General features: G+C 50.1%; 1 protein-coding gene across 1 annotated transcript in view; it reads left to right on the forward strand.

Moving 5' to 3' along the window:
- The window catches only part of ALK (ALK receptor tyrosine kinase), a 737,626-nt gene that overhangs the window by 655,167 nt on the left and 66,531 nt on the right, over positions 1–15,928 (forward strand). Inside the window, exons 10-11 of the mRNA XM_006061052.4 lie at positions 8,892–8,986; positions 9,158–9,286. Coding sequence (XP_006061114.3) covers positions 8,892–8,986; positions 9,158–9,286 — 224 coding nt within the window. The remainder of the gene's footprint in view (positions 1–8,891; positions 8,987–9,157; positions 9,287–15,928) is intronic.

Genomic DNA, 15,928 nt, shown 5'->3' on the forward strand with positions numbered 1-15,928 from the left:
AAATTGGGAAAGAGTATGTCAAGGCTGTATATTGTCACCTTGCTTATTTAACTTACATGCAGAATACATCATGTGAAATGCCGGATTGGATGAAGCACAGGCTGGAATCAAGATTGCAGGGAGAAATATCAATAACTTCAGATATGCAGATGACACCGCCCTTATGGAAGAAAGTGAAAAGGAACTAAAGAGCCTCTTGATCAAAGTTAAGAGGACAGTGAAAAAAAAATGGCTTAAAATTCAACATTCAAAAAACTAAGATCATGGCATCCAGTCCCATCACTTCATGGCAAATAGATGGGGAAACATTGGAAACAGTGACAGACTTTATTTTGGGGGGCTCCAAAATCACTACAGATGGTGACTAGCCATGAAATTAAAAGATGCTTGCTCCTTGGAAGAAAAGCTATGACAAACCTAGACAGCATATTAAAATGCAGAGACATTGCTTTACCGACAAAGATCCATATAGTCAAAGCTCTGGTTTTTCCAGTAGTCATGTACGGATATAAGAGTTGAACCATAAAGAAAGCTGAGCATGAAAGAATTGATGCTTTCGAACTGCGGTGTTGAAGAAGACATTTGAAAGTCCCTTCAACTGCAAGGAGATCCAACCAGTCCATCCTAAAGGAAATCAGTCCTGAATGCTCATTGGAAGGACTCATGCTGAAGCTGAAGCTCCAATACTTTGGCCACTTGATGTGAAGAACTGACTTATTGGAAAAGACCCTGATGCTGGGAAAGATTGAAGGCGAGAGGAGAAGGGGATGACAGAGGATGAGATGGTTGGATGGCATCACCGACTGAATGGACATGAGTTTGGGCAAACTTCGGGAGTTGGTGATGGACAGGGAGGCCTGGCGTGCTGCAGTCCATGAGGTTGCAAAAAGTTGGACACGACTGAGTGGCTGAACTGATGGAAATACTCACATTACGTACATTAAAAAAAAAAAAACAAGATAGCACCTGACAAGTTTCAGTGACTTCCCCGGGGTCCCACCAAGTATACAATCTGTTCTTTGTGTCACTCTACCTTTTGAAACTCTACTTCCCCAAACAGAGAGCCAAGGCCACTTATTCACTCTCATGAAGATATTTGTATTGGGTGAAGGGAGTCAGCAACCACCCTTCCCCTGGATCTCCTCTCCATGGCGGGGGGAGGGTGGGGGGTGGGGGACTGCCACCATCTCTAGCAGCATCATCTAAGGCCTCAAGCCACAGGCCACACAGAAGCAGGAGTGGAGGATGAGGTCTGTGCTGGAAATGCCTGTGTGTCCTGAGAAAGGTGAAGCAGGTATCCCAGTGTTTCTGAAATAAGAGGGTATGGGTGGTTTCCAGCTCTGGATGGCCCTCCAAGCCCCCAGTGGCTCCAAGGGGCTGATTGTATGTATGATGTATGTATGTATGTATGTTGTTGTATGTATGTTCACCAGTAGTATAAAGGACCTATGTGCGTACTCAATTACTCAGTCACGTCTGACTCTTTGCTACCCCATGGACTGTAGTCTGCCAGGCTTCTCTGTATATTGGATTTTCTAGGCAAGAATACTGGAGTGGGTTGCCATTTCCTACTTCAGGGATCTTCCCAACCCAGGGATTGAACCCGCATCTCCTGCATTGGGAGGCAGATTCTTGACCACTGAGCCACCCGGGAAGCCCAGTATGGAGGATGTAAGAGGATACATGAGATTAATGAATGCCGATGGTTCTGCGAGGGATGGCAAAAAAAGTGATCTGGAAAGCAAGAGGCCCAAATTCCCATCTTCCCTCAGCTACCGTCTTCCTGTGTGACCTGGCAAGTCAGACCATGCTCCCAGAGGTCCCTGCCCTTCCTTCATAAACTCTATTCTTATGCTGGCATCCCAGAGATAATCTAGCCTCAGTAACTCAGAAGAGGACATCCAGCCTAAGAAGCTGGCTCTCTCTCAAGTGTACACACTCTCTCTCTCCCTCCCTCCCTCTCCCCCTGGGAAAATGCATTAACTCTCCTTCCTTGGGGCACATGACACCCTCAAGCTCTTGGGGCAGGTATTTTTGTGCACAGGTACCTCCCCCGATGGGCCAGGGCTCCAGGAAGCAAGATCTCCCTTTCAGCTTTCCTCCTGAAAGCCTGGGGCCCAGAGAGAACTCAATACACAGGACCCAGAATGAGGAGTGGAAGAGTAAACTGGGAACCTGCTAGCGCAGGGCTGCTCCCCACCATGTGGTCTGGCAGAATATCCTTGTTCCTTTCTGATGGGTGGCATGCCAGAGCAAGTGTGGGAACCAGATCCGTAAGTGGCAGCCTCCAAAATGAGCAGAGACAGCCAGCACCTGGAAGGCTGGGACCAACAACGTTGAGTCTGAGTGATTCTCCACGCTTGCGCGGCTGAACTGAAAATTCATTTTCTCCCCTATTCCACCCCAAAGGGCTCCCTTGCAGAAGCCAGATTCACTGTGAAAGAGCTCTGTGGCCCTTATTAGCCCTGGAATTGCTCTGTACTGACTTCCCTCCCCCCCCCCCCCCACCTCCCCTGCCAACCCTGTTCTTGGTTTCATTTTGCCCGGAGAGGAGACCAAGTCGGGAGATGGTAAATTACCCCGTGAGTGGGACCTCAGGGGGCAGAGGGATCTCCCAGTAATAACTCTGGCCTTGAATGTCCAGCCCACCCCTACTCTCCTGTGCCAGAGCCAAAGATCCCTAGCATCAGGGCACAACAGCCCAGCCCTAGCCACACTGATCCCGGCCAGGGCTGGTTCCAGGCCCCTGAGGCTGGCCATCAGCCCCTCCTTTTCAGCGGTAACTGAAGTCAATTACACAGATAATAGGATGGGTGCAGAGGGCTTTGTCATCACATACATTATTCTAATAGAAATGCATACAGTGGCCCAAGCTCTGTGACAGTCCATTTTAGAAGACTTTTGCAGAGCAAATCAAGTGCACAGTGAGAAACCAGAGAAAGCATTTTTCCTCAGCAGCATCTCCCCTTCCTATCCTAAGCAGACAGAGCCCAGATGAGCCCCAGCTGCAGAGAGGGAGGTGGAGCGCTCTGCCTTCCAAGCACACTAAGTGCTCTACCGAGGAATCCAAGACGCTGTGCCATCCATTAAACGCCTGTTACCCAGCCCAGCCATTCTTTCTAGTCTCCCTGCAAAGCCTCTCTATTCCCTCAGTCCACATTCATACATACACCTTTTTGTCAGCTACTTAGAATCATTAAGGGAACTTAATTAGGTTTCTCCATCCCTCAGGCTGGCAGGGTGGCAAATACGGCATTATATCCACTGTCCATTAACAGTCTGATGCCTGAGCGGGATTGTGTGTTTTCTGAGCTGTGTGTGAGTTGCCTGCGCATCGCCCAGGCAGAGATCGGCCCCATGCGTCTGGGAGGCAACCAGTACCCAGGCCGCCCCTCTAAACCTGGCCCTCTGCCCCAACGGCCACCTCCCAGAAACCCCCAACCCCCAGGTCAGTTTTCAACGGGCCTCTCTGTAAAGCTAAGTAAGATGGAGTCAGGGGATGTGTTCTTTATGCAAAGCCAGGCTCCAGCCAAGATCTCTAGCCAAATGCCACTGGCTGGAAAAAAATGGAAAAAGGCAGCATCACCCAGGCCATCAAAAGTGTCTTCTTTGGAGAAAGAGAAAGAGCTGAGCAGGTGTGAACCACAGAGGGACAAGGAATGAGATCCCCAATGTGGAGGGCTGGACAGAGGGTCTCAACTGCCATGTTCTGAAATGGCACAGCTCCGTAAAGGAGCTGGACAAGCACCAGGGAGCTGGCTCTTCCTTCTCCCTGACCAGGGTGCCTGTGGAGAGGGAGAGCAAGGCTCAGCCAGGCATGAGGCTCTGCTTCCTTTCCCCACACAGAGCAAAGGCTTTGGGGCAGCAGTGACCTGTGCACGTGTTAGAACCATCTGGCCCCTGCCATCTGGGCAGTAATGTGGCATGGACCTTGTTCACCTCAGACCTAGAGCAGGCTGCCTGGTATGTGCAAAACCCAAGACCCAAGACCTTGGCTGGCTGTGCAAAGTGATTTAGGGTCTGTACTTTGGGGGAGCTCAACAGTGAAGAGTAGTTAGACCAGAAAGACTCTGAGAGCCTTGAGGACTCCCACCATCTCCAGCAAGGAGAGTGAGCAGAGCCAGGAGCAAACTCTTCTTCACTTGTTGGTGCTCAGTCGCTAAGTAGTGTCCAACTCTTTGTGAACCCCTGGACTGCAGCACTCCAGGCTTCCCTGTCCTTCACTATCTCCCGGAGTTTGCTCAAACTAGTGTCCATTGAGTCAGTGATACCATCCAACTATCTCATCCTCTGTCATCCTCTTTCATCCCCTTCTCCTCCTGCCTTCAATTTTTCCCAGCATCAGGGTCAGTCGGCTCTTCACATCAGGTGGCCAAAGTATTGGAGCTTCAGCAGCAGTCCTTCCAATGAATATTCAGAGTTGATTTCCTTTAGGATTAACTGGTTTGATCTCCTTGCTGTCTGAGGGACTCTCAAGAGTCTTCTTTGGGAAAGATACACAATCCAATGCCATCCAAAGTAGAGAAGCCTGAATCTGGGTGGCCCTGATGGCCACATGATCTCTTGGCCAGTGCCCCCACCAGCAAGAAGCTCCCAGACTGGGTCTTCTTTCCCATCCTGCCCCATCACCAGCATCCCCAGACCCCTTTCCTAGACTGTCTCGCTTCACACCTGCCCTCCTCTGCTTCCCAGCGTGGCCCACCTTTGTCCCACCTGTCCCTTCCCTGCAGTTTCTGGAGTCTGGAGCATTGGGGAAGAACTGGCAGCATGGCCTCCTGGTTGGACAGAGGCAGCATCACATGTTTACATCTGATTCGGCATCTGATTGAGTCTTCCCTGATTGTTATGAGTGTTCCTGACTCAAAATATGTGCAATTCCCAGTGTCAATCAAACTCTTTTAAACAGCAGCTGCCACTGCCGTTGCCTTGCGGAGCACTTTAGAAACTCTTCTATTTAGAAACCGTTCGAGCACCAGCTTGCATCCTGCCATCCATGCTAAGAGGCCCAGGGGCTGGTTGAGAACTTTGCAGCTCTCAATCACTTAGTCATAAGAAAGAAGGCAGGAGAGGGGCAGGGAGAGCAGAGGGACAAGAGGAGACGTGCATTTAGGGCAAGGGCTCAGTTAGGGATAACAGGGATTCTGGCCCTCGCCCCCATGCTCCACAGGTACCGGATGTCACTTGCTGGGGTACCCCAGGCCCTCCCGGCAGGTACTCCCATGATGCAGCTCAACAGTGAAACCAGTGCCTGACCTGGCCCCTTTGCCTCTGGAGGTCAGACTAGGAGATGACAACCAGAGTGGAGAATTGGAAAAGTGGATGGAGGACCCCTTCCCCACTGATGTGCGGGAGCATCAGGCAGCTTGGCCCCCCTGCTCTTCCGCCTGGGAGCAGGATTCTTTCTGGTCGTCCTTTCCAAGTAGACCTACGTACCTGTTTTCCTGCTCCCTCAGAGCTGTGTCTCCTTCACCTCTGGAACTGTAAGACTGCACTATTAGAGCACGTGCTTGTCACTTGAGAATCCTGGGTCTGGCTGTGTCTGAGGGTTACACAGGCTCCAGTCCAGAGTCCATCTATACACCATGTCCTCTGGGGAGATCCAGGGAAACCATAACTCCGACCTCGCCAAGACTCTTGGAGAAACCCGATGCAGGTGCGTGAGACCTACGGGCCTCTCACCATCTTTTCTTTCTTTCTTTCTTTTTTTATTTTATTTTTAAACTTTACAATATTGTATTAGTTTTACCAAATATCAAAATGAATCCGCCACAGGTATACATGTGTTCCCCATCCTGAACCCTCCTCCCTCCTCCCTCCCGATACCATCCCTCTGGGTCGTCCCAGTGCACCAGCCCCAAGCATCCAGTATCATGCATCGAACCTGGACTAACCCTAACCATCTTTTCGTCCTTCCACAGCCCTCACACTGGAGCTCGGGGGGCCCTCTCCCACTCTGACCCACCTCCCAGTCCAGCTCCTCTCCTGGAGACTCCCTCCCCTCACTGCTCTCCATCCCCATGTCCGCGTGTTTGAGTCCTTTGCTTCCTTCAGAACCAACCTGAAGACTACCTCCTCTGTGATGTGCTTGCATCCCCCCAGCCTGGTGGAATGCCTCCTTCCTCTGAGCTCTCAGAGCATCTTACCTGCACCTCTTGTATGGTAGTCACCTCCTTCTAAATGATTCTACACCCTTGGTCTCTCCACTGGGAGAGAACTTGAAAGCAGCTTTCCTGTCTGATTTCTTTTAAAATCCCTTAGAGATCTAAAGTAGGACCCAGTGGATAGACATGAGTGGTCTATGTGAAATGAAAATCCTTTCAGTGGGTGCTTTTCAAGGTCATAATGAAAGATGCCTCTCAGGGGCAAGTGCCAGGTGCCAACAGCTGACCAGACAAGTCAGGTGGGTTCATGTGCTGCCCACACCTCATGCACAGTCACTCAGCCCAGGTGTCCCAGAACAGGCTTGGGGATCCTCCACTGGGCATGCGTCTTTCCACACTCAGCCAACCATCAACCCTCTTCACGTATGTATCCTAATGTGATACACATTATGTGACCACATATGTGACCCCATCATAGGCAGTGTGGCCTGAGGGCACTGTAGGGTTGGCCATGAGTACAACAGACTCTGTTATTTCCTCTTTAGAACTGACCAGATTGAGACCTTCTAAGTGTGACTTTCAAATAAGAAGGACTGTGAGTGAGCAGATTTCACCTGACAGGTGAAGGCACAGATGGAGTTACTGTGTACAAATATGTACACGGTACATATTTAGATAAAAGTTTGCCTTTGATTTCAGGTCTTTCTCCCACCAGAGAGAGTAATTCTTCTCTGACCCCAGCGTCTAACCCTTCTGCATGTGGAGAAGAGTTCATCTGCTCATGGGCACAAGGGCCGGGGGTTCTACCCCGTGGCCATTCACTCACTCACTGACTACTCTGCTTTAAATCTCTATCATATCAGATCAGATCAGATCAGTCGCTCAGTCGTGTCCGACTCTTTGCGACCCCATGAATGGATAGGGAGCACGCCAGGCCTCCCTATCCATCACCAACTCCCGGAGTTCACTGAGACTCACATCCATCGAGTCAATGATGCCATCCAGCCATCTCATCCTCTGTCATCCCCTTCTCCTCCTGCCCCCAATCCCTCCCAGCATCAGAGTCTTTTCCAATGGGTCAACTCTTCGCATGAGGTGGCCAAAGTACTGGAGTTTCAGCTTTAGCATCATTCCTTCCAAAGAAATCCCAGGGCTGATCTCCTTCAGCGGATGTTGGCAATTTGATCTCTGGTTCTTCTGCCTTTTCTAAAACCAGCTTGAACATCAGAAAGTTCACGGTTCACATATTGCTGAAGCCTGGCTTGGAGAATTTTGAGCATTACTTTACTAGCGTTTGAGATGAGTGCAATTGTGTGGTAGTTTGAGCATTCTTTGGCATTGCCTTTCTTTGGGATTGGAATGAAAACTGACCTTTTCCAGTCCTGTGGCCACTGCTGAGTGTTCCAAATTTGCTGGCATATTGAGTATAGACTTGCCTATTTTAAATGTTTCATATAAATGGAAAAATGTATATGAATAGGGTCATGAGGTCTTTACTGTCTGGCTTCTTAAACCTAGTATAAAGTTTTTGAGATCCATCTGTTTTGTAGCCTATAACTATGTGCATGTGCTCAGTCACTCCAGTTGTGTCCGACTCTGAGATTCCATACACTGTAGCCCACCAGGCTCCACTGTCCATGGATTTCTCCAGGCAAGAATACTGGAGTGAGTTGCCATGCCCTCTTCCAGGGGATCTTCCTTACTCAGTGATTGAACCCATGTCTTCTGCATCTCCTGCATTGCAGGCAGATTCTCTATGACTGAGCCACTGAGGAAGCCCCGCCTAGAACTACACCCAATCCTTTTTATCAGGGATAGCATTCCATTGTACGTGGTTCATCTAGTCACCAATTGATGGGCACTAGTTGTCTCTCTTGATATTTTAACATCCACACCAGAGGCCATGCATGTTTCTGCAGGTCCTCTAGTACTGACTTTCTGAAAGGTGGGAGAGTTTTTTAAGTTCTGAGGAAATTCACTTTACAGGAGGTCAGGCCTGACTGACTGAAGTCTTCCAGGAGCATGACTGCCCAAGAAACAAATGAATGAAAGGTATTTTCCATTTATCAGACTCTAAAGCCTCCCCTGGCCACAGTCCCAGGATCTGACCCTCCAAGGCTGTGAAAGAAATGGAAAGAAGCAGTATCTCGTAGGTTTACTGTTAACACTTACAGTCTACTCTATACTGCTTACAAACACCCCCAAAGATCATAGTCAAATCACTTAATATTTAGTAATCAGTCAAGCACTGCACAGACCAACCCCAGTCATCTCTGATACTGAACAAGACCCAGGTTTCTAGAGACCTCCGTCTGTGTGAGGAGTTAACCCTTCAGTTGCTGGATAATGAGGAATCCAGGGGAGGCAGGGGCAGATCAGGCTACCTGAGGTAACCAAGCGCAGGACACATGGGGGACAGAGGCCCTTCTCAGTGGGCACAGAAGCATCTCAGTAACTTAATAATGGCTTCAGCTCTGCCCATGAATACCAGAAGATATGGAGTCCAGCCCTTCCATCCACCCTGTCCACACAGAAAGCACAAAGAGTCTCAGACTATCGGGGAGTCCTGGTCTCAGGCCCCAAGCCCCACATTTCATTAACCTGTGGAGCAGTCCCTCAGAGAGGGAAGTGTTCTTTGCCGAAAAAGTAGGGAGACGCTGACAGCTCCCCCTCACCACCTCCCTGGGATTAGGTGAGCTGGGTCTTCACAATTAAATTGGGCAGGATGTTGAATTCTAAGATGCGACACACCCCCGTTGTCCCTCACACATTTTCTTGACACACGTACAGGTTCTGGCTACAGATTGTCGCATGGTGGGGACAAGGATCCAGAGCCACGGTGGCCTTTGACAATATCTCCATCAGCCTGGACTGCTACCTCACCAGTGAGTGCTCCCCGTCCCTGGCACTTGTTCCCCAGCCCAGACTATCCCAGCCTCACTGTCCCTCCTCAACCCAAGCCCTGGTCTCTCCTACCTTCCCTGGGGCATACTCCTCCATGTCCCTTAAACCAAACCTCCCTTAACTCAGCCCATGGGCTCTTCTCTACTATACAGTCAGTGGCGAGGACAAGATACCACAGAACACAGCACCCAAGTCAAGAAATCTGTTTGAGAGAAACCTGAACAATGAGCTGAAACCCTGGGTGAACCCATCGAAAGAAACCCCCATCTTTGACCCTACAGGTAAGAGTTCAACTCACATATCTGAGTGAAGTAAATTTTTGTTGCAAAAAGTAGGAAAAAAAAAATATGCTGTGATTGGGGTGGGGAGCTGCGTTTAAAGAATAAAATCGTCAACCTTTAGGAAGAACATCACCTACACCCTGGTTAGTGGGCTCCAAGAGGAAGCTGTTTCCCTGGGAAAATAAAGTTTCTGGAAGTTGTGCAAAGTAGCAACTGTCCTCCATGCCAGGGAAATACCCAGGCCCCAACAAAAAAGGGAGAAGCAAGCTGGTATCCTTTTCTCAACTCAGTCCTTCGAAACCACTCCACACTTGCTGAACAAAGCAAACCTTCCATTGATTTCTCCTCATAAAGAGGGTTGGGCCCAAGGTCAAGGATATCTGTTGCACAAAGGCAGACTAGCTCGTCAGTGGTGAAACCCCCAAAGCTTCAGGTTCAATGAGTTTCCCCAAAGCTCAGCTCCCCTTTGAAGCTGTTCGGTTCAGCCTCCCATGAGCTGGAAGACCTCTCATGGGCCCTTGCTGCCTCAAACAAAGGCGTCTTGAGCACCTGGCCCTAAACCATGGACGTGACTTCTCAGCTGTTCTGCACCAGATGGAAGTCTCTTGGAATGAGTCTCTAAACCCAGTATGAGGTTGGTCAGAGATTATTAGATCTGTGAGAAGATTATTAGATCAGCCCCAGAGAAGTTGATGAAGGCCACCCGGCCCGACACTAGCAGGTCAAGGGGGTCACCCAGCGGGGTGCTGGTGCATGGAGGTGTGAGGCTCCATCCAGCATGAGTAACTCGGAGAGGCAGGGGTACAACCAGAGTCCACCCATACTCTTTTTCCTGTAAAAGGTAATTCTGTATTAAGATAGCAAGAGATAAATGATAGTCTTTAATTTCTACTTTTAATGTGAAATCTTTGTTGAGTGCAAAGTACAGAAAAAGAAAGTAAAGGCTATGTCTTTTCACTAAATTCATTGACCCTCAACTTATTAAACAACTATTATTAGCTTTGCTTTGTCTTTGAAGAAAGAAACCCTTTCCTTTTCTCCCCCTAAAATGCTGCCCCAGGATTAACTCTCATCCCTTCCAGTTCCCACCAGATCTAATCCAGCCGCCAAACCAGAGGAAAGAATTTGCTGCTTTTCCCATCACCTTCCCCCTTTCCTCCCTTCACCTGAGCTAGAACCTCAAAAAATCTTGTTTTTTGTTTCATGCAACAGGGAACCTGGTCTCCTAAACCATGATCTCTACTTCCCCCTCTGCCCTGTGGTTTGCAAAAACATCTAACATGATGGGGGCAGCTTTCTATTAATCGTTCAACACCCTCTCCACCCCCCATCCCAGCAACTCACCTCCATAGCCCTTGGTTAACCACTGCCTCCCTGCGATAAATACAGGACATGCCTAGCAAACATGACTGCAAGCCCTACTTCTCGTCACCACCAGCCCTGATTATATAGCAGGGGCTCCAAAAACACTTATTGATTGACTGTAGGCGATTGATGCTTGAGTACGGTCTTCCAATGTCAGCAGCGGCTTCCTCGCAGCCAGCATTTAGGAGGCAGCCATCCGCCCTGCCTGATTCCCAGGCTTATTGCCATGTAACTCCCACTGGCCCTAAAAGGCTGATCAGTAAGGGCCTGTCCAGTGGCCACTCAGACTAATGAAATCTCGCAGTGGCTCGAAAGTGGCAGTGCCCCCCCACCACCTCCAAATAAAATTAGGAGAAAGTCGATGCCTGAGAGGGTGGAGATGCCCAGGGCTGGAACACAACCTTTCTTGGCTGCCTGACCCCAGCCTCAGGGCAGGAGTGTCAACAAGTGGCTGTGGGTCGGTGTTCTGTCTCTAGACCCCTTCCAGGGTGACCCCAGCTCAAAACAAAGAGGACGCTGAGGCAAACACGTTCCCAAGCAGCCTTAGTAGCCTCCTCAGGGAGGTTTTAGAGAACTGAACAGAGCCTGTGCTTCCCCAGGAGCCCACTGCCATATCAGGGAGCAGCTCAGGTGAGCGAGGAGCTGAGGGGGGCTCCTGACACCCCTTCCCAGCTGTGTTCCTGTAGCAGGAGGCATCTCCCCATCTGATGGGCCTGCCAGGGTGAGGGTGTCTGTCTTCATCTGGAGGATTAATGAGGGGAGAGGGAGCAGGGCCTCCTTTCCCCACCTTCTGCACGATAAGGTCCACTGAGCCCTTTGGAGTGGCACTTAGCCAGGACCCAGCTTCATGGTCAGGGAAAACAGGCCACCCCCTGGGTTCATGCACAGGCCCACCCTCTTGGCTTTCATCTAACCCCCACCCCCAACACAGTTCTTGCACACTTCCTCTGTGGGCAGTCCAGACCCAGGTTAGGAGCTCAGAGAGCTCACCGTCTAGAAGACAGCACAAGAGGACAAATGCCGGGAAGATTTGTGGAGCTCAAGGTGCCCATAGCGAGAGAAGTGGTGATGAGGGAGGGACCTGGAGGGGGAAGTACAGGCGGCTCCTTGAGAGGCCAAGGTCAGGACCACAGCCACTCAGTGATAATCACCTGGCAATGTTTGCCTGGCACCTCCCATTCCCCTGGGGCTGTGCAGCTCCAACAGCGAAGAGGGGAACTGGTTCTGGAACTTCTGGCCCCTGGAGAGAAGGCAGCCAGTGAACCCACAAGTCACGGTCTGCAACGTGAAGCTTGTCAATTGAAAAAAATGCACAATGTTTTTTATTTGGAGCAACTTGAGGACTGTAGCCCGGGAGACAGCATTTCAGATAGCTCTGAGGAACTGCTCTGAAGAGGCAGAGGGAAAGGTCAGTGTATATGTCATTTTGGTGAAAGGGGGTACATGCAATTGGACACACATTTTTGTAGAAGGTCACTGCTAGGCTCATGAAGGTTACTGGTAGCCTTGTGGTAGCCACAAGGAGTCGATGCCACCATGAAAGATTTTAGTGCCTTTTTTTAGATGTGATGAAATGCAAGAATTGGGCTCATCAAATCTTCTCTGAAAATACCTAACTATCTGATGGCCTGTCCTGCCACTTTTTCCAGAGCACAGAGTGTCTCATTCTTGATCTCCACCTTGAACTCCTTTCAGGGACTGTTAAAGGTCAGCAGTTGCAGCAGCTGGTGATGTGATCCTTGTAGAGGTAGATGGCAAGTGCCAATTTGTAGATGACAAGCTTAACCTAACTCAGAGTTTCTACCCAGGGAGGGACTCTGGAGAGAAAGTGGGGGCTGAGGCCGGGGGGAAAGAAAAGGAAAGAACAATCAGTGAGTATGCTTGCCCCTGGGCTGCGGGGGCTCTCGTGCACTGGCTCCTCTAGCCCTCACTCCAGCACAGGGCCCGCTGCTGTTGTTAGCACTGCAGGGATAAGGGAGGTGATGGGGAGGAACATAAGCATTGCATACAGCTGGTGGGAAAATGAGCCAGGATGTGGCCCTGAAGTCTGCATCCTTCAGCCAACTGAACTACTTCGGGTATCCAATTCCCTCTCAGAGATCAACACTCTACATGGAAAAGAGGTGGGAGAGCATCTCAGACAACAGGCCCTGTATGATCAGTAAACAAAGCAGCTCCCAGCCATCCCTGTAAAGGACGGAGGAGGCTGGATAATAAGATTTCTCCCCGAAGTTCAGCACTGTCAGTTTCTGCTCGACTGAAACAGAGGTGGCTGGTGGCATTTCAACTCTCCTTCTGGCAGGCATTAGAGCAGCTCCTGGAAACGCAAAGGCCAGTCAGGTCTTCCAAAAACCATCACTCACAGATCTCCCAAATTTCTAAACACTCCTCACATCCCCCAAGCCATCCTTTCCCTCTGATGAGGGCCTAACCCTCGGAGTCTGGGGGTTTCCTCTCCCCCAGCCCAGGGGGCAGAGCTGAGCCACCCGAGCATCCAGGCAGGAAAGAGCCTGTCCAGGTGCTTCATGGAACCTTCTCAGAAGCTGCTGAGTCACTTCAGCTAATCAGATGAAGAAACTGGGAGAGAAAATGGGGCAAGTATTAAGGCTAGGAAATGACATTTGTCAGCTTTGCACATAAAATTACACTATCCAAATGGTTGGGATAATGCGATCATGGGTGCAGAGCTCTTCTCTTCCTCCCTCTCTCTCTGCCTGCTCCCCACCCGGAAGTAATGAACATTAGAGGTGAAGAGGCGCAGGCAGGCTCTGTCACCTTCTCTCTCTCTCTAAAAGCCCAGGTAAGGATAGGCAGGATCCCCACCCTCCCCCTGCCCTGGGCCTCAGGACCCTGCCTCAGCTTTCTAACCTCTCTCTCCTCCTGTGAGCTTACATGTTATGTAGGAGGGCAGGATGGAATCATCTCAGTTTATATGAGAACCAGCCCAACCCACAAGTATCCATAACTCGCAGAATCCTGGCTTCAAGCCAAAGTCTTGCCTCTGAGTTGGCTGGTGACAGTTGGTTTACTGTTTTCTGAGTACACATCTCTTGCCAAAGGTGGTGGGGGGAGGGATGGCAATTTAAAAGGAGTGGGAAAGAGCACTGGACCAGGAGTCAGAACCTCCAGCTGGCCTCCACTTGCTGGCCTCCACTGTGCTCCTGGGGCAGGGCTCACCTCTCCCTGGCCTTCTGTCCCCTCATCTGATGGCTGATGCCTGTCAGCAAAGCCCCAAGTAACAGCTGGTGTTTGCGGGGCCAACACAAACACAAACAAAGGCTAAAAAGCTGCTGCATTTAAAAGACAAGTTTAAAGTAGACTGTCTCCAGGCCCCTCGTCATCCCCAGCTCTGTGGTTCTGCAGGCTGAAGGGACAGAGTATAAGCAAGCCAGAGCTCACTAACCCATGGCACTGCTAACGTGCCCAGAAGTGAGAAGGACAGACTGTCCACACACACACTCCTATGACTCAACAACAGATGCCAATTCCAATGAGAAAGTTTTATGTGTTTCACATAAATTGATTGGGTCTATTTCTGCTAAACGCATTATCCATTCACCACAGAACAACTATTAGAGTTAATAGAATTTGTAGCTAGAGCCATTATGCTCCAAGCAAGCCCTTCTGGGGATGACAGCATTATTGGAAGGCAGGCTTCACAGGGCCCGCCTCCCTCACTCAGAACTGTCTTCTCACTCACTGGAGGTCTTTGTTTCCATCAGAGCCTTCCACACCCCAGCCCTGCAGGCCCAGTAAAGAACACTTATCTAATCCGGTTCCAGAAAATCCTGTTGTCTTATCACCTGTGGGCACTCCCGACAGCCTCCTGCCAGGCTGGAGGCAGAGACGAAGCTGGGACCCCTGTGTTAACTGCGGCTCTTTACCGTGTGCCAGTTTTGAAGGCAGGAGGCCCCCAGAGAACTGGAAGGGAGGCAACAAGGAAGGATAGAAGCCCACTCACTCCAGGGGGACCCCGGATTAGACTCCTGGTCTCATTGCATCGTTAATGGAAAATAACCAGTGACCATCTGGGAGTGCACGAACAAAGAAGCAAGCAGGTCGGCTGTCAGGGACCTAGATCCAGCCCAGGGCTCATCCACATGTGTTCTCACGTCATCTGTTTCTTTCACCTGGTAGGGTGAGGGGGACCCACGAGCGCTCCTCGTTAAAATGCAGATTCCTGGGCCCAGCAGACCTGTAAAATCATCATGTCTGAGTATAAGAGGGCAAACTCTGCCTTTTTAACAAACTCACAAGCAAATCCTGATTTAAAACAGAGTTTAGGAGCCCCAGACTACAGCCTGACATCCTCGTTACAGATGGGCGTGGACCTGGAGATGGGAAGGAGGCGGGCTCAGAGCCACACAGCCCGCTCCGAGGGTTTAGTTCTCAGGCAGCAAAGGCCTTGCCTCCTGTGTCTCCTCTTCACAAAGCAATAATAACCACGATCCCTGAGCACCGCCAGGTGCTGGAAGTATGCAGGACTCTTTCAAATGCATTGTCTCGTTTGCTTGTATGAGGATACTGACAGTTGAGGAGCATGATGTCCACAAAGAGGAAGTAACTTGCCCTAAGTTATATCAGTTGTGTAAAAGGCTAAAGAATGTTTCTTTAAACTCATGTGAAAAATAAAGTTTCCTAAGCCAGATAACATTCAGAAGGGCAAAGTTTCCTTAAAGAAACCTTAAAAGGAATCCCACTGTTGAGTGGGTCTTCTGGAGGAATCTCTCTTCTCTGAAACACCCCGAACTGAAAATGTTAGTTTTTGTTTAAACAGAACATAGAGGCATCTTCACTAACATGCAAAACAGTGCAGGAGGTACAATGCACTCCTGCACGTGTAAGAAAGCTGATCATTGCAGCTAACTGGTGTCTTTCCGTGCACCCCAGCCTTCACAGGTGCACATGAAAGGCACTTCTGTCGGCACTGGTTCAGTTGGAGGGAGCACTTCTTTGAGAGTTGGGCAGATTCTGTAGATATAATCCTTGGAACCCCTTCGGTCACCGGCCGTCTCCCTGCTCAGCTGGCCTGCTGTTAAACCATGTGCTGCGAGTTCTCTCATTCACTAATTTTAGATTATCACCTATTTATAGCCAGCGTGCTGTGATGACACAGGAATCACGAGCCCTAACAAGACCCATGGGTCCTAGTCACTGCAGCAGCTTCGGCGCCCTTCCTATTAGGCTGTCATGCTTCATTTGGGCACAGACTCCCTTCCCCGGGAGCCAGCATGGCCATGCTCCGGGGAGGCAGGTGGCATAGAACTGACTCGTGAC

Source organism: Bubalus bubalis, chromosome 12 (genome assembly GCF_019923935.1).
Source record: "Bubalus bubalis isolate 160015118507 breed Murrah chromosome 12, NDDB_SH_1, whole genome shotgun sequence".
Classification (NCBI taxonomy): domain Eukaryota; kingdom Metazoa; phylum Chordata; class Mammalia; order Artiodactyla; family Bovidae; genus Bubalus; species Bubalus bubalis.